The sequence below is a fragment of the Rhipicephalus microplus genome, chromosome 9 (assembly GCF_043290135.1).
Source record: "Rhipicephalus microplus isolate Deutch F79 chromosome 9, USDA_Rmic, whole genome shotgun sequence".
Lineage (NCBI taxonomy): Eukaryota > Metazoa > Arthropoda > Arachnida > Ixodida > Ixodidae > Rhipicephalus > Rhipicephalus microplus.
In genome coordinates, this window is record NC_134708.1 from 7,471,460 (window position 1) to 7,494,438 (window position 22,979).

General features: G+C 47.7%; 2 protein-coding genes across 2 annotated transcripts; both read left to right on the plus strand.

The window, feature by feature from the left end:
• Window positions 1-7,955: 7,955 nt before the first annotated feature.
• On the plus strand, window positions 7,956-9,556 carry LOC142761688 (uncharacterized). The gene is made up of 3 exons (XM_075873039.1): window positions 7,956-8,091; window positions 8,576-8,638; window positions 9,245-9,556. Exons 2-3 carry the CDS (start codon window positions 8,590-8,592, stop codon window positions 9,502-9,504), a joined length of 309 nt encoding a protein of 102 aa, XP_075729154.1. The 5' UTR covers window positions 7,956-8,091; window positions 8,576-8,589; the 3' UTR covers window positions 9,505-9,556.
• A 10,104-nt stretch (window positions 9,557-19,660) lies between these two features.
• On the plus strand, window positions 19,661-21,247 carry LOC119163406 (uncharacterized). The gene is made up of 3 exons (XM_037415394.2): window positions 19,661-19,776; window positions 20,267-20,329; window positions 20,938-21,247. Exons 2-3 carry the CDS (start codon window positions 20,281-20,283, stop codon window positions 21,192-21,194), a joined length of 306 nt encoding a protein of 101 aa, XP_037271291.2. The 5' UTR covers window positions 19,661-19,776; window positions 20,267-20,280; the 3' UTR covers window positions 21,195-21,247.
• The last annotated feature ends 1,732 nt before the right edge of the window (window positions 21,248-22,979 follow it).

Sequence of the window (22,979 nt, forward strand, 5' to 3'; positions counted from 1 at the left end):
CCCTGTCGGGCTCCTCCTCTTTGAGTGGAACACCAATCACACACACACACATCAGGTGAGGGGGACAAGCATGCACGGTCCACGTGAACGTCTAATATTGAGTCGTGATCACTGCACTGCGAGGTGGCGCCTGCGGGGCTCTTCCTCGTCGTGTGATTGCCGCTAGTCGAGAGGCACCAAGCTCCTGACAGCATACATCAAAGGGTCCGCTGCACAGCTCGCCTAATTAGCGGGGTGATTTGCGGTGGCCGCCGCGGTCTCTTCCAAGGAAGATACTGTCTTTGTTGTCCTATCTCGAACGGTTAACGGCGTCGTGGCGCACGACGTCTCACCCCCGGGCTAGCAGGGACAATGCCTGGCGAGCATAGGCAGCCCGCTGGTCGGCTACGTGATTGAGGATAAAAAGAGCACCGCTCCCCCGTCAGCTCTGGCGCAGGTCACAACAGCTTCCCCATCGCCAGATGAGTCGCCGAGGGCATCAGTCACCGCTTCTGCTCGAAGAGACGACGAAAGGGTCCGCATTTGAAAGTCGGGAGCTCGCCTTTGCTTGCCACATTGTCTGGGTAATTGCTCAAATCTTCGACAGCGTCTGGCAGACTGGACGCCGAAGGGATTGAGAACCTCCCCAGTAGATCGGCTTACGCACAATGGCGTCTGCCCAGACGAATTTCCGGGCCAAACTTAACGCCCCCTTGCTTAAAGACGACTTCAAGATAGTGGTGTGACTACACCAAGGGCTACCGGTCAAGACCCTGACTAGTCCACTACTGGCAGACGCTGTGATAGAAGCTTGCAGCGGACAAATATCTGGTGAGCAATTTGGGCTCAGAATCAAGCGAGGTTCCAACATCTTCATTGTTTCGACGCCGCACCACACAGTGGCGGACCACGTGGGGCATATTACCACCCTAAAGATCAACGGCCGGCCACACTCAGTCAATGCCTACGTAGCGACAACCGAAGGGACAACTAAGGGTGTCATTCACGGCTTAGACCCCCACACGACGCCTGAAGCGCTAAAAGCCAATCTCCGCATACGCACCCAAGGGGTCGAAATTCTGCAAGCACGGATGTTTAAAAACACCAAGAAAGGCGTTATAACAATTTTTGGAGGGATTACACCTCGTTACGTCTATTACAATGGCGGAGAACTTTCTTGCCACCCCTACAAGGTTACCACCCAGGTGTGCAAAGTGTGTCATCAGGTCGGTCACCGTTCGGACGTTTGCCCCCAGCCGGATACTCAAGTGTGTCGCGTTTGTGGACAACGGGTCCCTGCAACCGGACATGAGTGCTCTCCGAAGTGTGCAGCTTGTGGCGACGGTCATTTGACAGGTGACCGAAGTTGCAGAAAACGACTCAAATCTCCGAAGAAAAGAACCTCAAAGGCTAGGGTGCACCAGCCTACTTTGAATGACACCTCCCCAAAGCCACGTCAACGCCCCCGCTGGTTCAGTTCTGATGATGAACAATCTGCCCTGGACCACTGTCCGGAGTCGCCAGAGACTCGCCCAAGGTCCCGCTCTAGAAACACATCTAGATCGAGATCCCAGACCCGGAAGGACTCTACTCACAAAAACCCACCCCATTTTCACTCACACGTCACCTAAATCCGGGGCTCCAGGCTCAGCGATCAAGCAAGCGCCCGAACATGGCGAGGTTAGCTATGCACAAGTTGCTTCTCGCGCTGCTCCTATAACGGCTAATCTAGAATATAAAAAATATTTAGCGAGAACAAACTCCTCCGTGAGAACTTGGCAGAAATAAAACGAGAGTGCCTTCCTCTAAGCCAACCGCGGTATGGAATCGAGCCAAAAAACACTTTCTAAAGCAACCGGCACCTTTGGCCAGGTTACGATCGCGTCTAATTCTATGGAAGGTACATTAAAACAAGTAATGCAGCAACTGCAAAGCATGCAAAGCTTTCAGCAGCAAATGTTTGCCGAATTCCAGAACCTAAAAAGTTATGTCGATGAATCTATTGCCAACATAAGGGCTGCTGTTGCCTAAAAGCAGCCCTAAAAGCAGCCCGGGTGCTTCGTCTATCTGTCGTCCGAAGCAACTCCCAACCTCGGACAGCGATAGCACTATCCATGGCGAGTAAAACACGTGCTCACACCGAATATCTCGAAATTTGGCAATGGAATTGCCGCTCTACAACAATTTCTTAATACGGCGCCAGTCAAACCTGATGTCATTTGTCTACAAGAGGTTGACAATAAGCCAGTCAAATTGAGTGGCTACTACACGATATCAAATCCAGACTACCCTAAAGTCGCGACATTGGTTCTTAAGGAAATAGCGACTAGTATAGATTATCTGGTAACTAGCAGCATTAACCACTAAATATTTAGTATACTACCGCACGAACGTAGCAAAGCCAAAACCACAATTACGAACGTATATAGCTCCCCTAGGGAAAAGAGGGCCAATTTTGACGCACTCAGTCGGTATGCCAAGAGTAATTCCAGCATCCAGGATCGACTACTGCTTCTCGGGGACTTTAATGCCCCTCACACTACCTGGGGCTACCGAAAAGATACCCCGAAAGGCCGGGAACTTGAGCGAGTTGTTGATGCGCATGGGCTCCAACTTCTTGTACTCTCGCAACACCCGACAAGATTGGGTAACAGCGTCAGCGCAGACACATTTCCTGATCTTACATTCATAAATAATATTGACGAGGTGTTCTGGAGCAACCTAGAAGAGAATCTCGGCAGTGACCATTATATTTTGAGCGTGTCGATTGCCTCCCCCAAAATTCGGCAGTCTCATGGCCATGTTGTACTGATTGGGTAACTTATCGTAAAGTCTCACTGCCCAAAATTTGACCACATAGCGCTGAAGATTAGGCAACGCACATACGAGAGGCTCACAAAGTAACTTCTAAGCGGGTTGCGCGCACAGCGGAAACCCCGGTAGTTGATAGTCATCTGATACTTATGTGGAAATCCAGGAGAGGGTTGACCAAGCGATGGAAACAACAGCGACTCAATAGAAAATTGCGCCATAGAATTGCTGAGATATCTGAGTGGGCAAACGCTTACGCGCAGCAGTTGGAGACGCCGAGCTGGGCGAATTTTTGCGACTCACTCCGGGAAACCTTACACACCTCCAAGACGTGGGCAATACTGCGCAGCATAATGGAACCTGGTAAAGCCAAAACGGCAGCAAACAGAACTCTTAAGAAGCTCGCTGGGGAATTCCTAGGAACAGATGACGCCATCCTCGCTAAGCTCCGAGACAAGTACATAGGCGCGTTCACAACTCCCCCGTGCACTTTAGCATACTAAGGCCAGGAAAACGCAGTGCTCGACGCACCGATCACCAAGGCAGAACTATTCGCGGCCGGGCAAGCAGCAAAGCGCAATACTGCCGCCGGACGTGACCAGCTAACAAACGCGATGATTCGGAATCTGAGCGATGAACGCCTGGAACAACTTACTCGGTATTTTAATGAACTGGCAGGTATGGGAGAAGGGCGTGGTTCCTCAACATTGGAAGGAAGCCGAAATTATTCTTATTCCCAAGCCAGGAAAAACACCCGACCTACAAAATCTAAGACCAATATCATTAGCATCTTGTCTTAGCAAACTATTCGAAAAGGTGGTTCACACACGTCTCACGACTTAGATTGAAGATTGGCACCTTTTTCCAACAAGCATGTTTGGATTTCGCCAACATTTGTCAACGCAGGACGTCTTCCTTCTACTTCGGGAAGAGGTACTCTGCAATACCACGGTTGGTGCAGAACATCTCGTCGTAGCTCTTGATTCGAAAAGCGCATTTGACACTATGTCCCATGAGCTCATCTTATCTGAGCTAAATGACATCGGTTGTGGGCAAAAGATATATGACTACGTTCCCTCTGTTCTAACCTCTCGCACTGCTACAATAGGCCTAGGCAATACACGCTCAGATCCGTTTCCTATGCCCAATAGAGGCACACCACAAGGGGCGATACTATCTCCTCTTCTCTTCAACATCGGCATGAGACGCTTAGCAAGAAGACTAGACAGCGTTTCAGGGCTAGGGTACGCGTTTAATGCGGATGATGTTACCCTATGGGCCCACAGTGGCTCTTTGGGACAAAAAGAGCAAATTCTACAAGACGCAGTGACCGCTGTTGACGACTTCGCTTATCAGAGCGAAATGAGCTGTGCTCTCGATAAATGTGAATTTATTAGAATCCGAGGCAGAGGTCACCGCATTCACGAGCCGGTCAACCTCTTTCTAGGAGACCACAAGATGAAATATGTACAGAAAATGTGAGTCCTCGGACTGTGGCTACAAAGCAACAAGCGAGTGGACCACACAATAAAAACCCTCAGAACAACGGTGAAGCAGATCTCCCGTATGATTTATAGGGTCACCTATCACCGAAAAGGTTTCAAGGAACCTGAGACGCTCCGGCTGGTTCAGGCTTTTGTCCTCAGTCGGCTAACATATAGTCTTCCTTTCCAGGAGATCAATAAAACCGATTTAAAGGCCCTAGATGCGTTGATACGAACATCGTACAAGGCGGCTCACGGCCTACCACTTGGAACGTGCACAGAACGTCTCGAAGCCCTTAGTATACACAATAATTATGAGGAGTTACGCGTAGCGGTGCTCATTTCTCAACGGGAGAGGCTTAACTTAACCACTACTGGGAGAAATTTGCTACGCCGTGTAGGTTACCCAGCTCGTCCTCAATATGCGGGAGAGGAACTGGAGTCCATGGCTAAACAGCTACATGAAAAGATTCTAGTATCCCCTATCCCGAAAAAGATGAGCCCCCGATATCACAAAGGTCGTATATAGGAGTGCACGAGCTCGCAAGTTACAGCGGCAATTCGGGAACAATCAGGACACGGTGTACACAGATGTCGCCCTATGCGGCACGAACAAGTACGCGCTCGCAGTCGTAGGAGCGGCCCCTAGTCAAGGCCTTTTGGCTTGCGCCACGGCACGAGCCCGTCCACGAATAACGCTGAGGCTTTAGCTATTGCGCTTGCTATTAAACCTAAGGATAATCTGGGACGATCGTCCCTTGTTCTCACCGATTCCCTGGTCGCATGTAGACTCTTTCTCACGGGCAGACTACCACACAACACCATTCGCCTATTAGGACCGGACCTAACGCAGGACCATGCTATCATCTGGTGCCCGGGTCACGCAGGACTCGATGGCAATGAGAGAGCGGACGGTGCAGCTCGTGCTTTGACCAACCGAGTGGCCTACCACTCCGACGACAGCCCTTTTTTACCGCGAGATACCCTTGAATACCAACGGCTTGAGCGACGAAGGTACAGTGTACCACACACAGCTTTACCCGGCCGGAATTCTTATGACTGGCGCCGTATACAAACTAACATATATCCAAATCTTTCGTTGAAGCATGCCATTCACCCTGCGATGTACAGCGATAGTTGTCCGTGGTGCGGAGGCAGGCCCACTCTCGCCCACATAACGTGGAATTGTCGGAAAAGGCCAACCGAAATTAACTCGCCGCAAATAGCTGGCGAAATTTCCGCAAGGGAGCAGTGGGACACTTTGCTCGCCAGCGAGGATCTGGGGGTGCAACGGGCGCTCCTCGACCAGGCGCAGCGGGCCGCTAAAGCCAGTGGAGCCCTGGAATAGTGCCCCACCCACAAGCTCCCCGTATATTTTTTTCTCTTTTTTCTCTTTTTTATCTTTTTTTTCAAATAAACGTTTTGATATATATATTTCTAGGCGCACAACACTGAAGTTCAAACGAAATTCAGTCAAATGGACACCAATTATTTAACAAATGAGCCTACGTGTAAAAACCGTCGAGCAACAGAAATAAAAAGTGGCATGACCTTCAGATACGGGGACAGAATAACTTTACACAAGTACGAAGGTACGCTTAATGCAAGATGGTCACATTACATACACATTCAAGAGCGGTCGCTATAGTAAATGCTTTACTCAATAATTTACGACAATATTGATCGCTTTGAGAAACTTGTTAAATGCCAATATATGCGTGTTTTTAATGTATATGTAAACTATCTCTAAGATATTCATGTGAATTGCAGTTCGAGCAATCGAGTATTGATCGTTGTTTTTTTTTTCGTAGTATAGAAGGCATACTAATAAAAGCGGTCGCGGCCTAATCTATATACGTGGCCACAAACGCACCGAGGACTCTCCATCAGAGTAACGTTGTGTAAAAAGTTATTTGTGTACGGGGTACCTAGCCGGTGGTTATGTTACCATTGTGATTTGAAAATCCGGCGACTCACTGAACTTTTCTGCACCAGAGTAACCTCCTCTCCCTTTGGGCCCTGAGTGACAGTGCTAAATTTTCAATGCTCTGCCTTTCAAAGCCAACTGCTCTCGCTCGGTTGGAAATGACGTCATGAACGAATAAATGGATGAACGAACGAATGAATGAATGAATGAATGAATGAATGAATGAATGAATGAAAACAACTTGTAATAGGTCCAGCAGGACGCCACGAATTCGTGTTCCCGTCTTAGCCGCCTAGTCGGGGCAAATAGGCCCAGCTTATCTGCAACCGCGTGGGCCCACCGGCTGACCTGAGGAAGTTGTGGACCGCTTTCCCTGTCTCCTTTTTCTGTGGCTTTCAAGTTCCTCATTATGGGCTCGTAAAAGTCGACATCGAAGCCTCCTTCAAAGTCACAGCCCAACTACCACTCCCATCGTGCTGAGGTTGTCGAAAGCGCAAACACTGCTTTGAGCCCGCCTACACTCTTCAAGCCTATCCTGTGGAAGCGCCGCATCTTTGGAATGAATGTTGCCGGCTACATATAGGCACCTAACTGAGCCAGTAAATGACGCCGGTTTCCAAGCAGGGTATTTTGTCTATCTACATCTATGATCAAGTAAATAATTTGACTATATGCACCTCACATCCGGAATGAATGATGTGTGATGGTGCGAAAGACACTTGCAACTGGCAATGTCCATCGACTTACATCAGTATAGATAACGTATTTGGGTCAACCTTATCAGTTTTTCTGTTCGCTTCAATGCAAGCATTCTTCAAAATCAGCAACCATCTTGCGGCGCTCGTGTGCGTTTTGTGGTTCCCATGTGCATCCCACCAAATGGTACCATTGTGAAACTCCACGCGCAATAACAGATTACAAAAAAAGACGCGTCGGCACAATCGCTGCCTTCAGAGAGCATCGATAACGAGCTCAAGCTGCCGGGTTGGCAGGTGCCGCACGTATAAGCGTGCGACTGATAATAAGAACCGTGACCCCCAAGTGTTGCAGTGTGCTGTCTTCCGCCAATAGAAAAAATCAAAGTAAGGGTAAAAATGTAGATGGTTCCCAAGAGGCCGCATATCTATGCAACAGTATATCCATAAAATGCACCAAAAAGAAGGTCCCGCACAGTGGCCATGGTGCTTTGAGAAACTCACACTGATCCACACTTCCGTAACACTCCGTGTTATACCCGGTCCCCCCCCCCCCCTTTTCTTTGACTAAGACAACGTGGAACAGCGCCAGAAGTTTCTTCCATCGTTAGCCTTGATCATACGATGTTCTCGACGACCGGGCACGCAATGCGGCGATCGCCTATGGCGCCTTGAACGGAAGGCAGCCAGCACTGCTAGATGGGACTTGCGGGCGAAGCTGCATGGTCCCGCACCACAAACATCTTTCTGTAAAAAATCATTTTCTTTCCTGTAAAATCTGAACACCTGCGACCAGATGGGGCATTTTGTTATGAGAAGAAAGAAAAGAGGGGAAGAAAGGAAAGAGGGAAGTAAATAAATAAAGGAGTGATTGAAAGAAGGAAAGAAAAGCAGTATGTCCAGCACGTCCACGCTATCTCCTGCTTGCCCCCATTTACCCGGTAGGTCGGGAGGGCACCTGAGATTTCGTATCATTGAACTTCTCACAATTAGAGAGAATGCATGCTCACCGGCTATTGTTTAAAGTTATCTTTTGCTGAATTGCAAAAAACAGCAAAAAAACTTCCATTTGCTCGCAGCTATAAAAATCCAGCCCATTCCCTGTACTTCATTAAAGCAGCTGTCGAGTTCTCAGGGTGAAGATCAAATCAAGCCGACGATTTTCGTCACCGACTTCCTTACGACATACTCTTAGGTAAGCAAAGTCTTTTCTGTCTATATTGTTACCTTGCAACTAAGTCACACTTAAATGCTAATATAGAGACCTAGTCGGAATAATTGCTTTACGCTCTGACCGAACAAAAAAGTTTAGTGGTTAATATCAGTGCTGTCGCTGTTTTGGTGGCATGCACGTTGTAAACACTGCCATTCAAACCAATAGTCGAATGTCATGTCGTTCTTGTTTTATGAAATTGCTCCATTGCTTACAATAGGACCATCGAATGTATAGCAAGGCTAGAGCGAAAAGCTTTTATGAATGAGAGATTTTGGTGCGGTACATCGCGAAACACAATGTATATTCTAATCTAGAAAAATACCTAAAGAAGGTGGGACCGATAAGTCTTTCTGCGTGAATCACCAGACTGATTGAGCATGATTTACTGATTGCAAGAAAAAAAACGTTGAAACGTGTGGCACATTTTTTTTTCACCTGATTGTCATGACGTTCTTCATCACAGATCGTTAATTCGCCATGAAGTCCTACGTCATCTTGGCTCTCCTCATCCTGGGGCATTTGTGCCGTAAGTACAATAATTGATTTTGGCTCATCTTCGTTAGACATACCAACGTTTTTAGATACTGCCAATATCTAAAAACGTTGGACATATTAACGTCTTTGCTGCCTTTCACTTGATTTTCTGTTCTAGATCCGCTGCAGGTTTCGTAATTTGCCTTTGTTTCTGTAGAGCTTATTTAAGCCATGCGCTAGTGTGAGATAAGCCCAAGTAGTAAGACAATAATTGGCGTCAAATTGAGTGGCTTATAATTCGATGCTCATAAAATTGTAATACAAGTCCGGATAACGTTTGTACGGCCGTTCATTTCATTTCAGAAGTTCCGTTTTGTAGAAGCGCATCGTTTTCTTTGTTGGCCCTCTGCACTGATAATTACTCAAACTACCTAGCTCGAGCAAAGTACAGTGTGCTATTTTACGCCAGAATTTTGTATAGCCGTGCATTAATTTTCTTGATGCAACGTCGTTATTGAGGCCTAAAACGCGTCTGTAACAATAGCCGTTCTGACATGCAATTTATTTATGCAATATTATTTGACCACCTTCCACGCATTGATTTGAATGCAAGCCTAATTCATGCGTTTTTCGTTCTTTCTCTCGCTTCGCGGAACAGAAATTCAAGCAGCCACGCTGAGCAAGCCAGCAATGAGCACGGACGATGCCAAGAAACTCCTCATCGAGAAACTTTCCCATTCCATTATGGAACACCGTGAAGAACTGCTGGAGGCTCTTCAGGGAATCAACAGCACAGGCGACGGAACGGACGAGCAGATCCCTGCAGCCCTACTTGTGCCCTTAATTACGGCCATTGCCGGAGGCGTTGTATCCGGAGCTGTTGAAGCTGGTGTAGCGGTAGCAGTTTCGAAAGGCTGAATATATCTTCCATGGCATTATTTTCAGAACAATAAATTATTATACAACTACAGTCTATAGAAGTGACCTGCATAAATTACTACGAACCAAACTGTCACTTGCGTACATAAAACATTTTGCCACAGTCAATCATTTGTGATTTACAATGGGAAGCAAGGTTGACACCCAAAAGGATGCTCTCACTTTATCAACCAGACAAACAAGTACAAAAAAGTGTTTCCCTGTTTGAAATTTCGAGTATGCGGATTTCACTGGACAGTGGTAGCACGTGCTGTGAACCATTTTATCGCACCGCACGGTGGCACATTTATTAGGGCTGCTGACACGAATGTTGCGGGGTCCAAACCGGCCACAGTGGTCTTATTTTGAAGGGGGCTAAATAGGGGCCCTTGTACTTAAACTTAGGTGCACGTGAAAGAACCCCAGGCAGACAAAATTGTCCGCAGTCCTCCTCTACGATGCGCTTTGTAATCAAAATGTGTTTTTTGGCCAGTGAAACCCCAGCGATTATTATCATTAAAGAGCAAACCTCATAAGCGCGAAAATGCACGCGACAGCGACGAGCGATGCGGCGAAACAGGGCATTCGCACGACGTTTCGCGTGCTCGTTTTCGCGCGATCGCTCGGTTCTCCAGATTTGGAAACCGTCGCTCATCGCCCGGAAGTGCTGTGCTCAAGTGTTGCAAAAGGTTGCAGAAGTGCTGCAATGCATTCATAAACACTTTCCGTTCCATCACACAACAATATATTTTATTTTTATATTGCATACCGTTCACTACGCGGTTTTCTTGGTGCGAGTAGACGGCCTCATGCCAGCAACAGTGGAGTTCGCTCGCCGAAGCTGTCGCGTGAATGAGGTTTGCCTGCGCTAGCGACTAGTCGCGCGAAGACGATCTACGTCGCATCGCTCGTCGCTGTCGCGTGCATTTTCGCGCTTATGAGGTTTGGCCCTAACGCTCTACGCCAGACCTATAGCCGGCAGTAGTTTTTTTTTACGAACTCCCAATAAAAGTGTCGCAGTATTTTATATCATGTTTAGCAAATGGTGGCTCTTTGATGTATCGCCAGGTACACCTTGTAACAAATAATATTAGAAAAATGCATCCATGGTGAAACATTTCGTAAAGTTGCATGTAGATACAGTTTGAATAATTCAGTGAAGCCAAAACACAGAAAGAAAGATAATGAATTCAATTCACGTAGCGACACTGAAGATGACAAAAAAATGATTTCCAGGCAGGAGGACGCTAGGTGGCGCCGACAAGAAGTGCCGTGTCCGCAAGTGCTCCGTGAATTTTCCGGCTCCATTGTAGAAATTTATGTGGGCGGCCAATTTCGACTATTGCCATGGCTTCCTGAAGTTTTTCCGCATCGACTGACACCAACCATAGTTGTAAATGACCGGAACTTTTTATTTTAGAAGCCCAAACGCACCTGCCTATCGTGCGAGCTCGCCAACGCCATCGCCGCCATGTAGCAACACCACCTAGACTATGTCAATAGTCTAGGTGGTGTTGCATGTAGGCGGCTGCAGGAACGCTACCGTGCGCGTTGCGCGCGTACACGATGGTTCTTGCGAATGAACCCTCAGACGCTATTGGGCGTCCCGGACCCTCGCGGATGACGGACACGCGACGCCAAGAGCTTGATATAATGGATTTTCAAGACTCTACAGCTAAGAGCCTCTCAACGCCAAATGAAACCAACGATGAGAATGCCGAGACCGACAGCCAAAACCAAGCGGATGGAGCCTGGCAAACGGTGCTCACTCTGCGGCAGATGAAGGCTCTTGCGAAAGAAAAGAAGGCCAAGTCCACGGAGTTTTCGACGACCTCGTACGACCAACAATTATCCACTGCTGAAGCAAACAGAAAATCTAAATACAGGCCTGCCCACAGGCGGCTACCCTCTGTTAAGGTTGAAAGGAGCAAGTTGCTGATGGCATCCCACCGCTGCCACCAGTTGTTGCGAATGGGGGTTTACCCGGTCTCCTGTGGTAGCGTGGTGTAACCGCGGGTGGAGGAACTGAACGCTGACAAGAAGAGGATACGAAAACAAACAGGTTTATGGCATTATTTACACGTATTTACAGCAAAGAAGGGTTAGTGGTTCCACAAACCACGAGCGTGGTGGTTCAACCGTTACATGGTTCAAAGCGACGTCCAGCACTCTGCGGCGTCGTTTTAAGCCCTGTCGGGCTCCTCCTCTTTGAGTGGAACACCAATCACACTCACACACACACACATCAGGTGAGGGGGACAAGCATGCACGGTCCACGTGAACGTGTAATATTGAGTCGTGATCACTGCACTGCAAGGTGGCGCCAGCGGGGCTCTTCCTCGTCGTGTGATTGCCACTAGTCGAGAGGTACCACGCTCCTGACAGCATACATCAAAGGGTCCGCCGCACGGCTCGCCTAATTAGCGGGGTGATTTGCGGTGGCCGCCGCGGTCTCTTCCAAGGAAGATACTGTCTTTGTTGTCCTCTCTCGAACGGTTAACGGCGTCGTGGCGACACGACGTCTCACCCTCGGGCTAGCAGGGACAATGCCTGGCGAGCATAGGCAGCCTGCCGGTCGGCTACGTGATTGAGAATAAAAAGAGCGCCGCTCCCCCGTCAGCTCTGGCGCCGGTCACAACAGCCTCCCCATCGTCAGATGAGTCGCCGAGGGCATCAGTCACCGCTTCTGCTCGAAGAGACGACGAAAGGGTCCGCATTTGAAAGTCGAGAACTCGCCTTTGCTTGCCACATTGTCTGGGTAATTGCTCAAATCTTCGACAGCGTCTGGCAGACTAGGCGCCGAAGGGATTGAGAGCCTCCCCAGTAGACCGGCTTACGCACAATGGCGTCGGCCCAGACAAATTTCCGGGCCAAACTTAACACCCCCTTACCCAAAGACGACTTCAAGATAGTGGTGCGACCACACCAAGGGCTACCGGTCAAGTCCCTGACTAGTCCACTACTGGCAGACGCCGTGATAGAAGCTTGCAGCGGACAAATATCTAGTGAGCAATTTTCGCTCAGAATCAAGCGAGGTTCCAACATCTTCATTGTTTCGACGCCGCACCAGACAGTGGTGGACCACGTGGGGCATATTTCCACCCTAAAGATCAACGGCCGGCCACACTCAGTCAACGTAGCGACAACCGAAGGGACAACTAAGGGTGTCATTCACGGCTTAGACCCCCAAAAGACGCCTGAAGCGCTAAAAGCCAATCTCCGCATACGCACCCAAGGGGTCGAAATTCTGCAAGCACGGATGTTTAAAAACACCAAGACGGCAGTTATAACATTTTTTGGAGGGATTACACCTCGTTATGTCTATTACTATGGCGGAGAACTTGCTTGCCGCCCCTACAAGGTTACCACCCAGGTGTCAAAGTGTGCCATCAGGTTGGTCACCGTTCGGACGTTTGCCCCCAGCCGGATACTCAAGTGTGTCGCGTTTGCGGACAACGGGACCCTGCAACCGGACATGAGTGCTCTCCGAAGTGTGCAGCTTGTGGCGAGGGTCATTTGACAGGTGACCGAAGCTGCAGAAAACGACTCGAATCTCCGAAAGAAAGAACCTCAAGGGCTAGGGTGCACCAGCCTACTCTGAATGACACCTCCCCAAAGTCACCTCAACGCTCCCGCTGGTTAAGTTCTGATGATGAAAAAACCTGCCCTGGACCACTGTCCGGAGTCGCCAGAGACTCGCCCAAGGTTCCGCTCTAGAAACAGATCTAGATCGAGATCCCAGACCCGGAAGGACTCTACTCACAAGACCCCACCCCATTTTCACTCACACGTCACCTAAATACGGGGCTCCAGGCTCTGCGATCAAGCAAGCGCCCGAACATGGCGAGGTGAGCTATGCACAAGTTGCTTCTCGCGCTGCTCTTATAACGGCTAATCAAGAATATAAAAAAAATATTAGCGAGAACAAACTCCTCCGTGAGAGCTTGGCAGAAATAAAACGAGAGTTGGCCTCCCTCAAAGCTAACCGCGGTATGGAATCGAGCCAAAAAACACTTTCTAAAGCAACCGGCACCTCTGGCCAGGTTACGATCGAGTCTAATTTTATGGAAGGTACATTAAAACAAGTAATGCAGCAACTGCAAAGCATGCAAAGCTTTCAGCAGCAAATGTTTGCCGAATTCCAGAACCTAAAAAGTTATGTCGATGAATCTATTGCCAACCTAAGGGCTGCTGTTGCCTAAAAGCAGCCCGGGTGCTTCGTCTATCGGTTGTCCGAAGCAACTCCCAACCTCGGACAGCGATAGCACCATCCATAACGAGTAAAACACGAGCTCACACCGAATATCTCGAAATTTGGCAATGGAATTGCCGCTCTACAACAATTTCTTAATACGGCGCCAGTCAAACCTGATGTCATTTGTCTACAAGAGGTTGGCAATAAGCCAGTCAAATTGAGTGGCTACTACACGATATCAAATCCAGACTACCCTAATGTCGCGACATTGGTTCTTAAGGAAATAGCGATTAGTATAGATTATCTGGTAACTAGCAGCATTAACCACCAAATATTAAGTATACTACCGCACGAACGTAGCAAAGCCAAAACCACAATTACGAACGTATATAGCTCCCCTAAGGAAAAGAGGGCCGATTTTGACGCACTCATTCGGTATGCCGAGAGTAATTCTAGCATCCAGGATCGACTACTGCTTCTCGGGGACTTTAATGCCCCTCACACTACCTGGGGGTACCGAAAAGATACCCTGAAAGGCCGGGAACTCGAGCGAGTTGTTGATGCGCATGGGCTCCAACTTCTTGTACGCCCGCAACACCCGACAAGATTGGGTAACAGCGTCAGCGCAGACACATTTCCTGATCTTACATTCATAAATAATGTTTACGAGGTGTTCTGGAGCAACCTGGAAGAGAATCTCGGCAGTGACCATTATATTTTGAGCGTGTCGATTGCCTCCCCCAAAATTTGGCAGTCTCATGGCTATGTTGTATTAACAGATTGGGTAACTTATCGTAAAGTCCCACTGCCCAAAGTTTTACCGGATAGCGCTGAAGATTGGGCAACGCACATACGAGAGGCTCACAAAGCAACTTCTAAGCGGGTTGCGCTCACAGCGGAAACCCCGGTAGTTGATAGCCATCTGATACATATGTGGGAATCCAGGAGAGGGTTGACCAAGCGATGGAAACAACAGCGACTCAATAGAAAATTGCGCCATAGAATTGCTGAGATATCTGAGTGGGCAAACGCTTACGCGCAGCAGTTGGAGACGCCGAGCTGGGCGAATTTTTGCGACTCACTCCGGGGAGCCTTACACACCTCCAAGACGTGGGCAATACTGCGCAGCATAATGGAACCTGGTAAAGCCAAAACGGCAGCAAACAGAACTCTTAAGAAGCTCGCTGGGGAATTTCTAGGAACAGATGACGCCCTCCTCGCTAAGCTCCGAGACAAGTACATAGGCGCGTTCACAACTCCCCCGTGCACTTTAGCATACCAAGGCCAGGAAAACGCAGTGCTTGACGCACCGATCACCAAGGCAGAACTATTCGCGGCCGCGCAAGCAGCAGAGCGCAATACTGCCGCCGGACCTGACCAGCTAACAAACGCGATGATTCGGAATCTGAGCGATGAAATCCTGGAACAACTTACTCGGTATTTTAATGAACAGGTATGGGAGAAGGGCCTGGTTCCTCAACATTGGAAGGAAGCTGAAATTATTCTTTTTCCCAAGCCAGGAAAAACACCCGACCTACAAAATCTAAGACCAATATCATTAGCATCTTGTCTTAGCAAACTATTCGAAAAGGTGATTCACACACGTCTCACGACTTAGATTGAAGATCGGAACCTTTTTCCAACAAGCATGTTTGGATTTCGCCAACATTTGTCAACGCAGGACGTCTTCCTTCTACTTCGGGAAGAGGTACTCTGCAATACCACGGTTGGTGCAGAACATCTCGTCGTAGCTCTTGATTCGAAAAGCGCATTTGACACTATGTCCCATGAGCTCATCTTATCCGAGCTAAATGACATCGGTTGTGGGCAAAAGATATATGACTACGTTCCCTCTGTTCTAACCTCTCGCACTGCTACAATAGGCCTAGGCAATACACGCTCAGATCCGTTTCCTATGCCCAATAGAGGCACACCACAAGGGGCGATACTATCTCCTCTTCTCTTCAACATCGGCATGAGACGCTTAGCAAGAAGACTAGACAGTGTTTCAGGGCTAGAGTACGCGTTTTATGCGGATGATGTTACCCTATGGGCCAACAGTGGCTCTTTGGGACAAAAAGAGCAAATCCTACAAGACGCAGTGACCGCTGTTGACGACTTCGCTTATCAGAGCGGAATGAGCTGTGCTCCCGATAAATGTGAATTTATTAGAATCCGAGGCAGAGGCCACCGCATTCACGAGCCGGTCAACCTCTTTCTAGGAGACCACAAAATAAAAGAGGTACAGAAAATGCGATTCCTCGGACTGTGGCTACAGAGCAACAAGTGAGTGGACCACACAATAAAAACCCTCAGAACAACGGTGAATCAGATCTCCCGTATGATTTATAGAGTCACCTATCACCGAAAAGGTTTCAAGGAACCTGAGACGCTCCGGCTGGTTCAGACTTTTGTCCTCAGTCGGCTAACATATAACTTTTCCAGGAGATCAATAAAACCGATTTAAAGGCCCTAGATGCGTTGATACGAACATCGTACAAGGCGGCTCTCGGCCTACCACTTGGAACGTCCACAGAACGTCTCGAAGCCCTTGATATACACAATAAATATGAGCAGCGGTGCTCATTTCTTAACGGGAGAGGCTTAACTTAACCACTACAGGGAGAACTTTGCTACGCGGTGTAGGTTACCCAGCTCGTCCTCAATATGCGGGAGAGGAACTGGAGTCCATGGCTAAACAGCTACATGAAAAGATTCTAGTATCCCCTATCCCGAAAAACATGAGCCCCGATATCACAAAGGTCGTATATAGGAGTGCACGAGCTCGCAAGTTACAGCAGCAATTCGGGAACAATCCGGACACGGTGTACATAGATGGCGCCCTATGCGGCACGAACAAGTACGCGCTCGCAGTCGTAGGAGCGGCCCCGGGTCAATGCATTTTGGCTTGCGCCACGGCACGAGCCCGTGCACGAATAACGCTGAGGCTTTAGCTATCGCGCTTGCTATTAAAGCTAAGGATATTCTGGGACGATCGTCCCTTGTTCTCACCGATTCCATGGTCGCATGTAGACTCTTTTTCACGAGCAGACTACCACACAACACCATTCGCCTATTAGGACCGGACCTAACGCAGGACCATGCTATCATCTGGTGCCCGGGTCACACAGGACTCGATGGCAATGAAAGAGGGGATGGCGCAGCTCGTGCTTTGACCAACCGAGTGGCCTACCACTCCGACGACAGCCCTTTTATACCGCGAGATATCCTTGAATACCAACGGCTTGAGCGACGAAGGTACAGTGTACCACACACAGCTTTACCCGGCCGGAATTCTTATGACTGGCGCCGTATACAAACTAACACATATCCAAATCTTTCGTGGAAGCATGCCATTCACCCTGCGATGTACAGCGATAGTTGTCCGTGGTGCGGAGGCAGGCCCATTCTCGCCCACATAACGTGGGATTGTCGGAAAAGGCCAACCGAAATTAACTCGCCGCAAATAGCCGGCGAAATTTTCCGCAAGGGAGCAGTGGGAGACTTTGCTCGCCAGCGAGGATCTGGGGGTGCAACCGGCGCTCCTCGACCAGGCGCAGCGGGCCGCTAAAGCCAGTGGAGCCCTGGAATAGGGCCCCACCCACAAGCTCCCCGTATCTTTTTTTTCTCTTTTTTTCAAATAAACGTTTTGATATATATATTTCCAGGCACACAACACTGAAGTTCAAACGAAATTCAGTCAAATGGACACCAATATTTTAACAAATGAGCCTACGTGTAAAAACCGTCACGCAACAGAAATAAAAAGTGGCATGATCTCCCGACACGGGGACAGAATATCTTTACACAAGTACGAAGGTACGCTTAATGCAAGATGGTCACATAACATACACATTCAAGAGCGGTCGCTATAGTAAATGCTTTACTCAATAATTTACGACAATATTGATCGCTTTGAGAAACTTGTTAAATGCCAATATATGCGTGTTTTTAATGTATATGTAAGCTATCTATAAGATATTCATGTGAATTGCAGTTCGAGCAATCGAGTATTGATCGCTGTTTGTTTTTTTCGTAGTATAGAAGGCATACTAATAAAAGCGGTCGCGGCCTAATCTATATACGTGGCCACAAACGCACCGAGGACTCCCCATCAGAGTAACGTTGTGTAAAAAGTTATTTGTGTACGGGGTACCTAGCCGGTGGTAATGTTACCATTGTGATTTGAAAATCCGGCAACTCACTGAGCTTTGCTGCACCAGCGTCACCTCCTCTCCCTTTGGGCCCTGAGTGATGCCCTGTATAGGGTCAGTGCTAACTTTTCAATGCTCTGCCTTTCAAAGCCAACTGCTCTCGCTCGGTTGGAAATGACGTCATGAATGAACAAATGGATGAATGAACGAACGAATGAATGAATGAATGAATGAATGAATGAATGAATGAATGAATGAATGAATGAAAACAACTTGTAATAGGTCCAGCAGGACGCAACAAATTCGTGTTCCCATCTTAGCCGCCTAGTCGGGGCAAATAGGCTCAGCTTATCCGCAACCGCATGGGCCCGCCGGCTGACCTGAGGTAGTTGTGGGCCGCTTTCCCTGTCTACTTTTTCTGTGGCCTTCAAGTTCCTCATTGTGGGCTCGTAAAAGTCGACATCGAAGCCTCCTTCAAAGTCACAGCCCAACTACCACTCCCATCGTACTGAGGTTGTCGAAAGCGCAAACACTGCTTTGAGCCCGCCTACACTCTTCAAGCCTATCTTGTGGAAGCACCGCATCTTTGGAATGAATGTTGCCGGCTACATATATTCACCTAACTGAGCCAGTAAATGATGCCGGCTTCCAAGCAGGGTACTTTGTCTATCTACATCTCTGACCAAGTAAATAATTATACTATATGCACCTCACATCCGGAGTGAATGATGTGTGATGGTGCGAAAGACACTTGCAACTGGTTATGTCCATCGACTTACATCAGCATTAGATAACGTATTTGGGTCAACCTTATCAGTTTTTCTGTTCGCTTCAATGCAAGCATTCTTCAAAATCAGCAAGCATCTTGCGGCGCTCGTGTGCGTTTTGTGGTTCCCATGTGCATCCCACCAAATGGTACCATTGTGAAACTCCACGCGCAATAACAGATTACAATAAAGACACGTCGGCGCAATCGCTGCCTTCAGAGAGCATCGATAACGAGCTCGAGCTGCCGGCTTGGCAGGTCAGGTCCCGCACGTATAAGCGTGCGACTGATGATAAGAACCGTGACCCCCAAGTGTTGCAGTGTGCTGTCTTCCGCCAACAGAACAAATCAAAGTAAGGGTAAAAATGTAGATGGTTCCCAAGAGGCCGCATATCTATGCAGCAGTATATCCATAAAATGCACCGAACAGAAGGTCCCGCACAGTGGCCATGGTGCTTTGAGAAACACACTGATCCACACTAACATAAACCTTCCGTGTTATACCCGGTCCCCCCACCCCTTTCCTTGACTAAGACAGCGTGGAACAGCGCCAGAAGTTTCTTCCATCGTTAGCCTTGATCATGCGATGTTCTTGACGACCGGGCACGCAGGGCGGCGATCGCCTATGGCGCCTTGAACGGAAGGCAGCCAGCACTGCTAGATGGGACTTGCGGGCGAAGCTGGTCCCGCAACACAAACATCTTTCTGTAAAAAAATCATTTTCTTTCCTGTAAACTCTGAACACCTGCGACCAGATGGGAAATATTGTTATGAGAAGGAAAAAAAGAGGGGAAGAAAGGAAAGAGGGAAGTAAATATATAAAGGAGTGATTGAAAGAAGGAAAGAAAAGCAGTATGACCAGCCAACGATCCACGCAATCCCCTACTTGCCCCCATTTACCCGGTAGGTCGGGAGGGCACCTGAGATTTCGTATCATTGAACTTCTCACAATTAGAGAGAATGCATGCTCACCGGCTATTGTTTAAAGTTATCTTTTGCTGAATTGCATAAAACAGCAAAAAAACTTCCATTTGCTCGCAGCTATAAAAATCCAGCCCATTCCCTGTGCTTCATTAAAGCAGCTGTCGAGTTCTCAGGGTGAAGATCAAATCAAGCCGACGATTTTCGTCACCAATTTCCTTACGACATACCTTTAGGTAAGCGAAGTCTTTTCTGTCTATATTGTTACCTTGCAACTAAGTCACACCTAAATGCTAATATAGAGACCTAGTCGGAATAATTGCTTTACGCTCTGACCGAAAAAAAAAAGTTTAGTGGTTAATATCAGTGCTGTCGCTGTGTTGGTGGCATGCACGTTGTAAACACTGCCATTCAAACCAATACTCGATTGTCATGTCGTTCTTGTTTTATGAAATTGCTTCATTGCTTACAATAGGACCATCGAATGTATAGCAAGGCTGGAGCGAAAAGCTTTTATGAATGAGAGATTTTGGTGTGGTACATCGCGAAACACAATGTGTTTTCTAATCTAGAAAATAAACATCTAAAGAAGGGAAGACCGATAATTCTTTCTTCGTGAATCACCAGACTGAATGAGCATGATTTACTGATTGCAAAAAAAAAAAAAACGTTGAAACGTGTGGCACATTTTTTTTCACCTGATTGCCATGACGTTCTTCATCACAGATCGTTAATTCGCCATGAAGTGCTACGTCATCTTGGCTCTCCTCATCCTGGGGCATTTGTGCCGTAAGTACAATAATTGATCTTGGCTCATCTTGGTTAGACATACGAACGTTTTTAGATACTGCCAATATCTAAAAACGTTGGACGTATTAACGTCTTTGCTGCCTTTCACTTGATTTTCTGTTCTAAATCCGCGGCAGGTTTCGTAATTTGCCTTTGTTTCTGTATAGCTTAATAAAGCCATGCGGCAGTGTGAGGTAAGCCCAAGTGGTAAGACAATAATTGGCGTCAAATTGAGTGGCTTATAATTCGATGCTCACAAAATTGTAATATAAGTCCGGATAACGTTTGTACGGCCGTCTATTTCATTTCAGAAGTTCCGTTTTGTAGAAGTGCATCGTTTTCTTTGTTGGTCCTCTGCACTGTTATATAATCAGACTATCTAGCTCGAGAAAAGTACAGTGCGCTATTTTACGCCAGAATTTTGTATAGCCGTGCATTAATTTTATTGATACAACGTCGTTATTGAGGCATAAAACGCGTGTCTGTTACAATAGCCGTTCTGACATGCTATTTATTTATGCAATATTATTTGACCGCCTTCCACGCATTGATTTGAATGCAAGCCTAATTCATGCGTTTTTCATTCTTTGTCTCACTTCGCGGAACAGAAATTCAAGCAGCCACGTTGAGCAAGCCAGCAATGAGCACGGACGATGCCAAGAAACTCCTCATCGAGAAACTTTTCCATTCCATCATGGAACACCGTGAAGAACTTATTCAGGCTCTTCAGGGAATCAACAGCACGGGTGACGGAACCGACGAGCAGTTCCTTCCAGTCCTGCTGCCTTTAATTGCGGCCATTGCCGGCGGCGTTGTATCCGGAGCTGTTGGAGCCGGTGTGGCCGTAGCAGTTCAGAAAGGCTGAATCTATCTTCCATGGCATTATTTTCAGTACAATAAATTATTCTACATTTACAATCTATGCCTGTATGCATACCTACGAACCAAGCTCTCGCATGTGTACATGAAAACCAGACGACATATTGAGCGCTAACATAGAAACAACACAATGCGCTAACTCCAATAATTTTATTTTTAGTAAACGTCAACTTATATATCAGTGCACGGTGGCGCCACCAGTCTATTCATTGTAACTTGACTCATAGAGTTTTATAAAACTAACTAGAAGGGACACTGGCGCTGCGATCGCTCAGCAACCATGGGAATGATGGGTAAGACATGGATTTGCTTAATCTCTGTACTTGCGGGTAGCGAATGGCACTTGTGGCTCCGTTTGTTGCTGTGTTTTGGTTTTGTCTTTAAATAAAGAACTAACCCTTTTGAACCTAAGCCTAAAATATTATGGTAGTGAAGCGCAACCGCTGAACATTGGCCGACTTTTGTTTCGTGAGAAAACAGCTCCAATTCGCACGAACACACATGGAGCCAGAAGTACGAAGATTAAACAAATCCGTGTACTACCTATCATTCCCATGATCGCTGACCCGCACCGCAGGCCAGCTGTCAGGTGCTTCAAGCATCACCACAAAGTTTTTTTGTGGATTGTGTAAAGGGGTGGTTTATGGCCTTCCGCTGACCTGTGGTAATAAATGTATAGGTCAGACGGGTAAGATGCCTTAACGATCGTTTTCGCGAACACAAGTTCAATGTTAAAAACAAGAATAATTATGGCCATTCGTCGGTAGATTGCTTGGAATGTGGTTGCGCACCTATTATTGAATTTCGCATTGTACTGGCGAAACGTAAAGATTATTGCGAGAGATAGCTTGGGCTTCAGTTATCTCTCGGACGCATTTGTGACTCGTGTGTGAGTGCACGATCAGTTGTCCTTTTAGATCGGGAGAGGGCTTTCCTGCTTGCCTAGTGGATAGACTGATGGCACCAATGTGCTCGAATATATGAAGTGAAACTTTACGGATATACAGGCTGGCATTTGCTGGAATTAAAGTTGTTGAAGCAACGCCTCCTCTATTTTATCAATGCCAGCCGAATGCGCCCGATTCAGCCGTTCACCACCCTCTCCTTTAGCCCCTTCCCTGCTCTCGCCCATCGCTTAGCCTTCGCTGGTGTTTTGCTGTCATGGGGGAGGGAGCCCCTCATACGGCGCCTCACTACGGAAATCATACGAAGTAATCTTTTTTTTCAGTTGTGCACAGATATTTGGGACGGCGTATTGCATTCCTCGTGTTCACTGTGTTGGCTGTCACGCTGGCTCTGTAAAAGATATGATGTTTTGAGATAGCGTGTCGCCAGTCGTGGTGTTATGCGAGCAACCAATGGGGAAGCGTCACTGCGACGCTATACTGCATACGCTGATGCAGTGGCGGCGTTGCTTCGCGCCACAAGAAAGGAGCACGAAGGAACAAATCTGACAGATCTATACGATATTGTTGTGGGAAACATGTTTAGCGCATCTCCGGGGGAAAGCGCTCGAAAGCACGTACTTAGAGGATTTGAAGCTATATATATCACTTCTCTCCGTACTCTGCCTCGTCACCAGCTCTCTCCTCAGGCCCTCGACTTTGAAGAGACAGCGGACAAACCACTCACCCGCATTTCCGAGTCAACTATTTTCATTCGCTTAAAAGGGAAGTTTTTGACGTTGTTGCAGACTCTTTCTCGTTGCAAATGAGAAACTTTGCAACACTTGTGTCCATGTCACGGTTTCGAGTTGTCGATGAATTCGCCC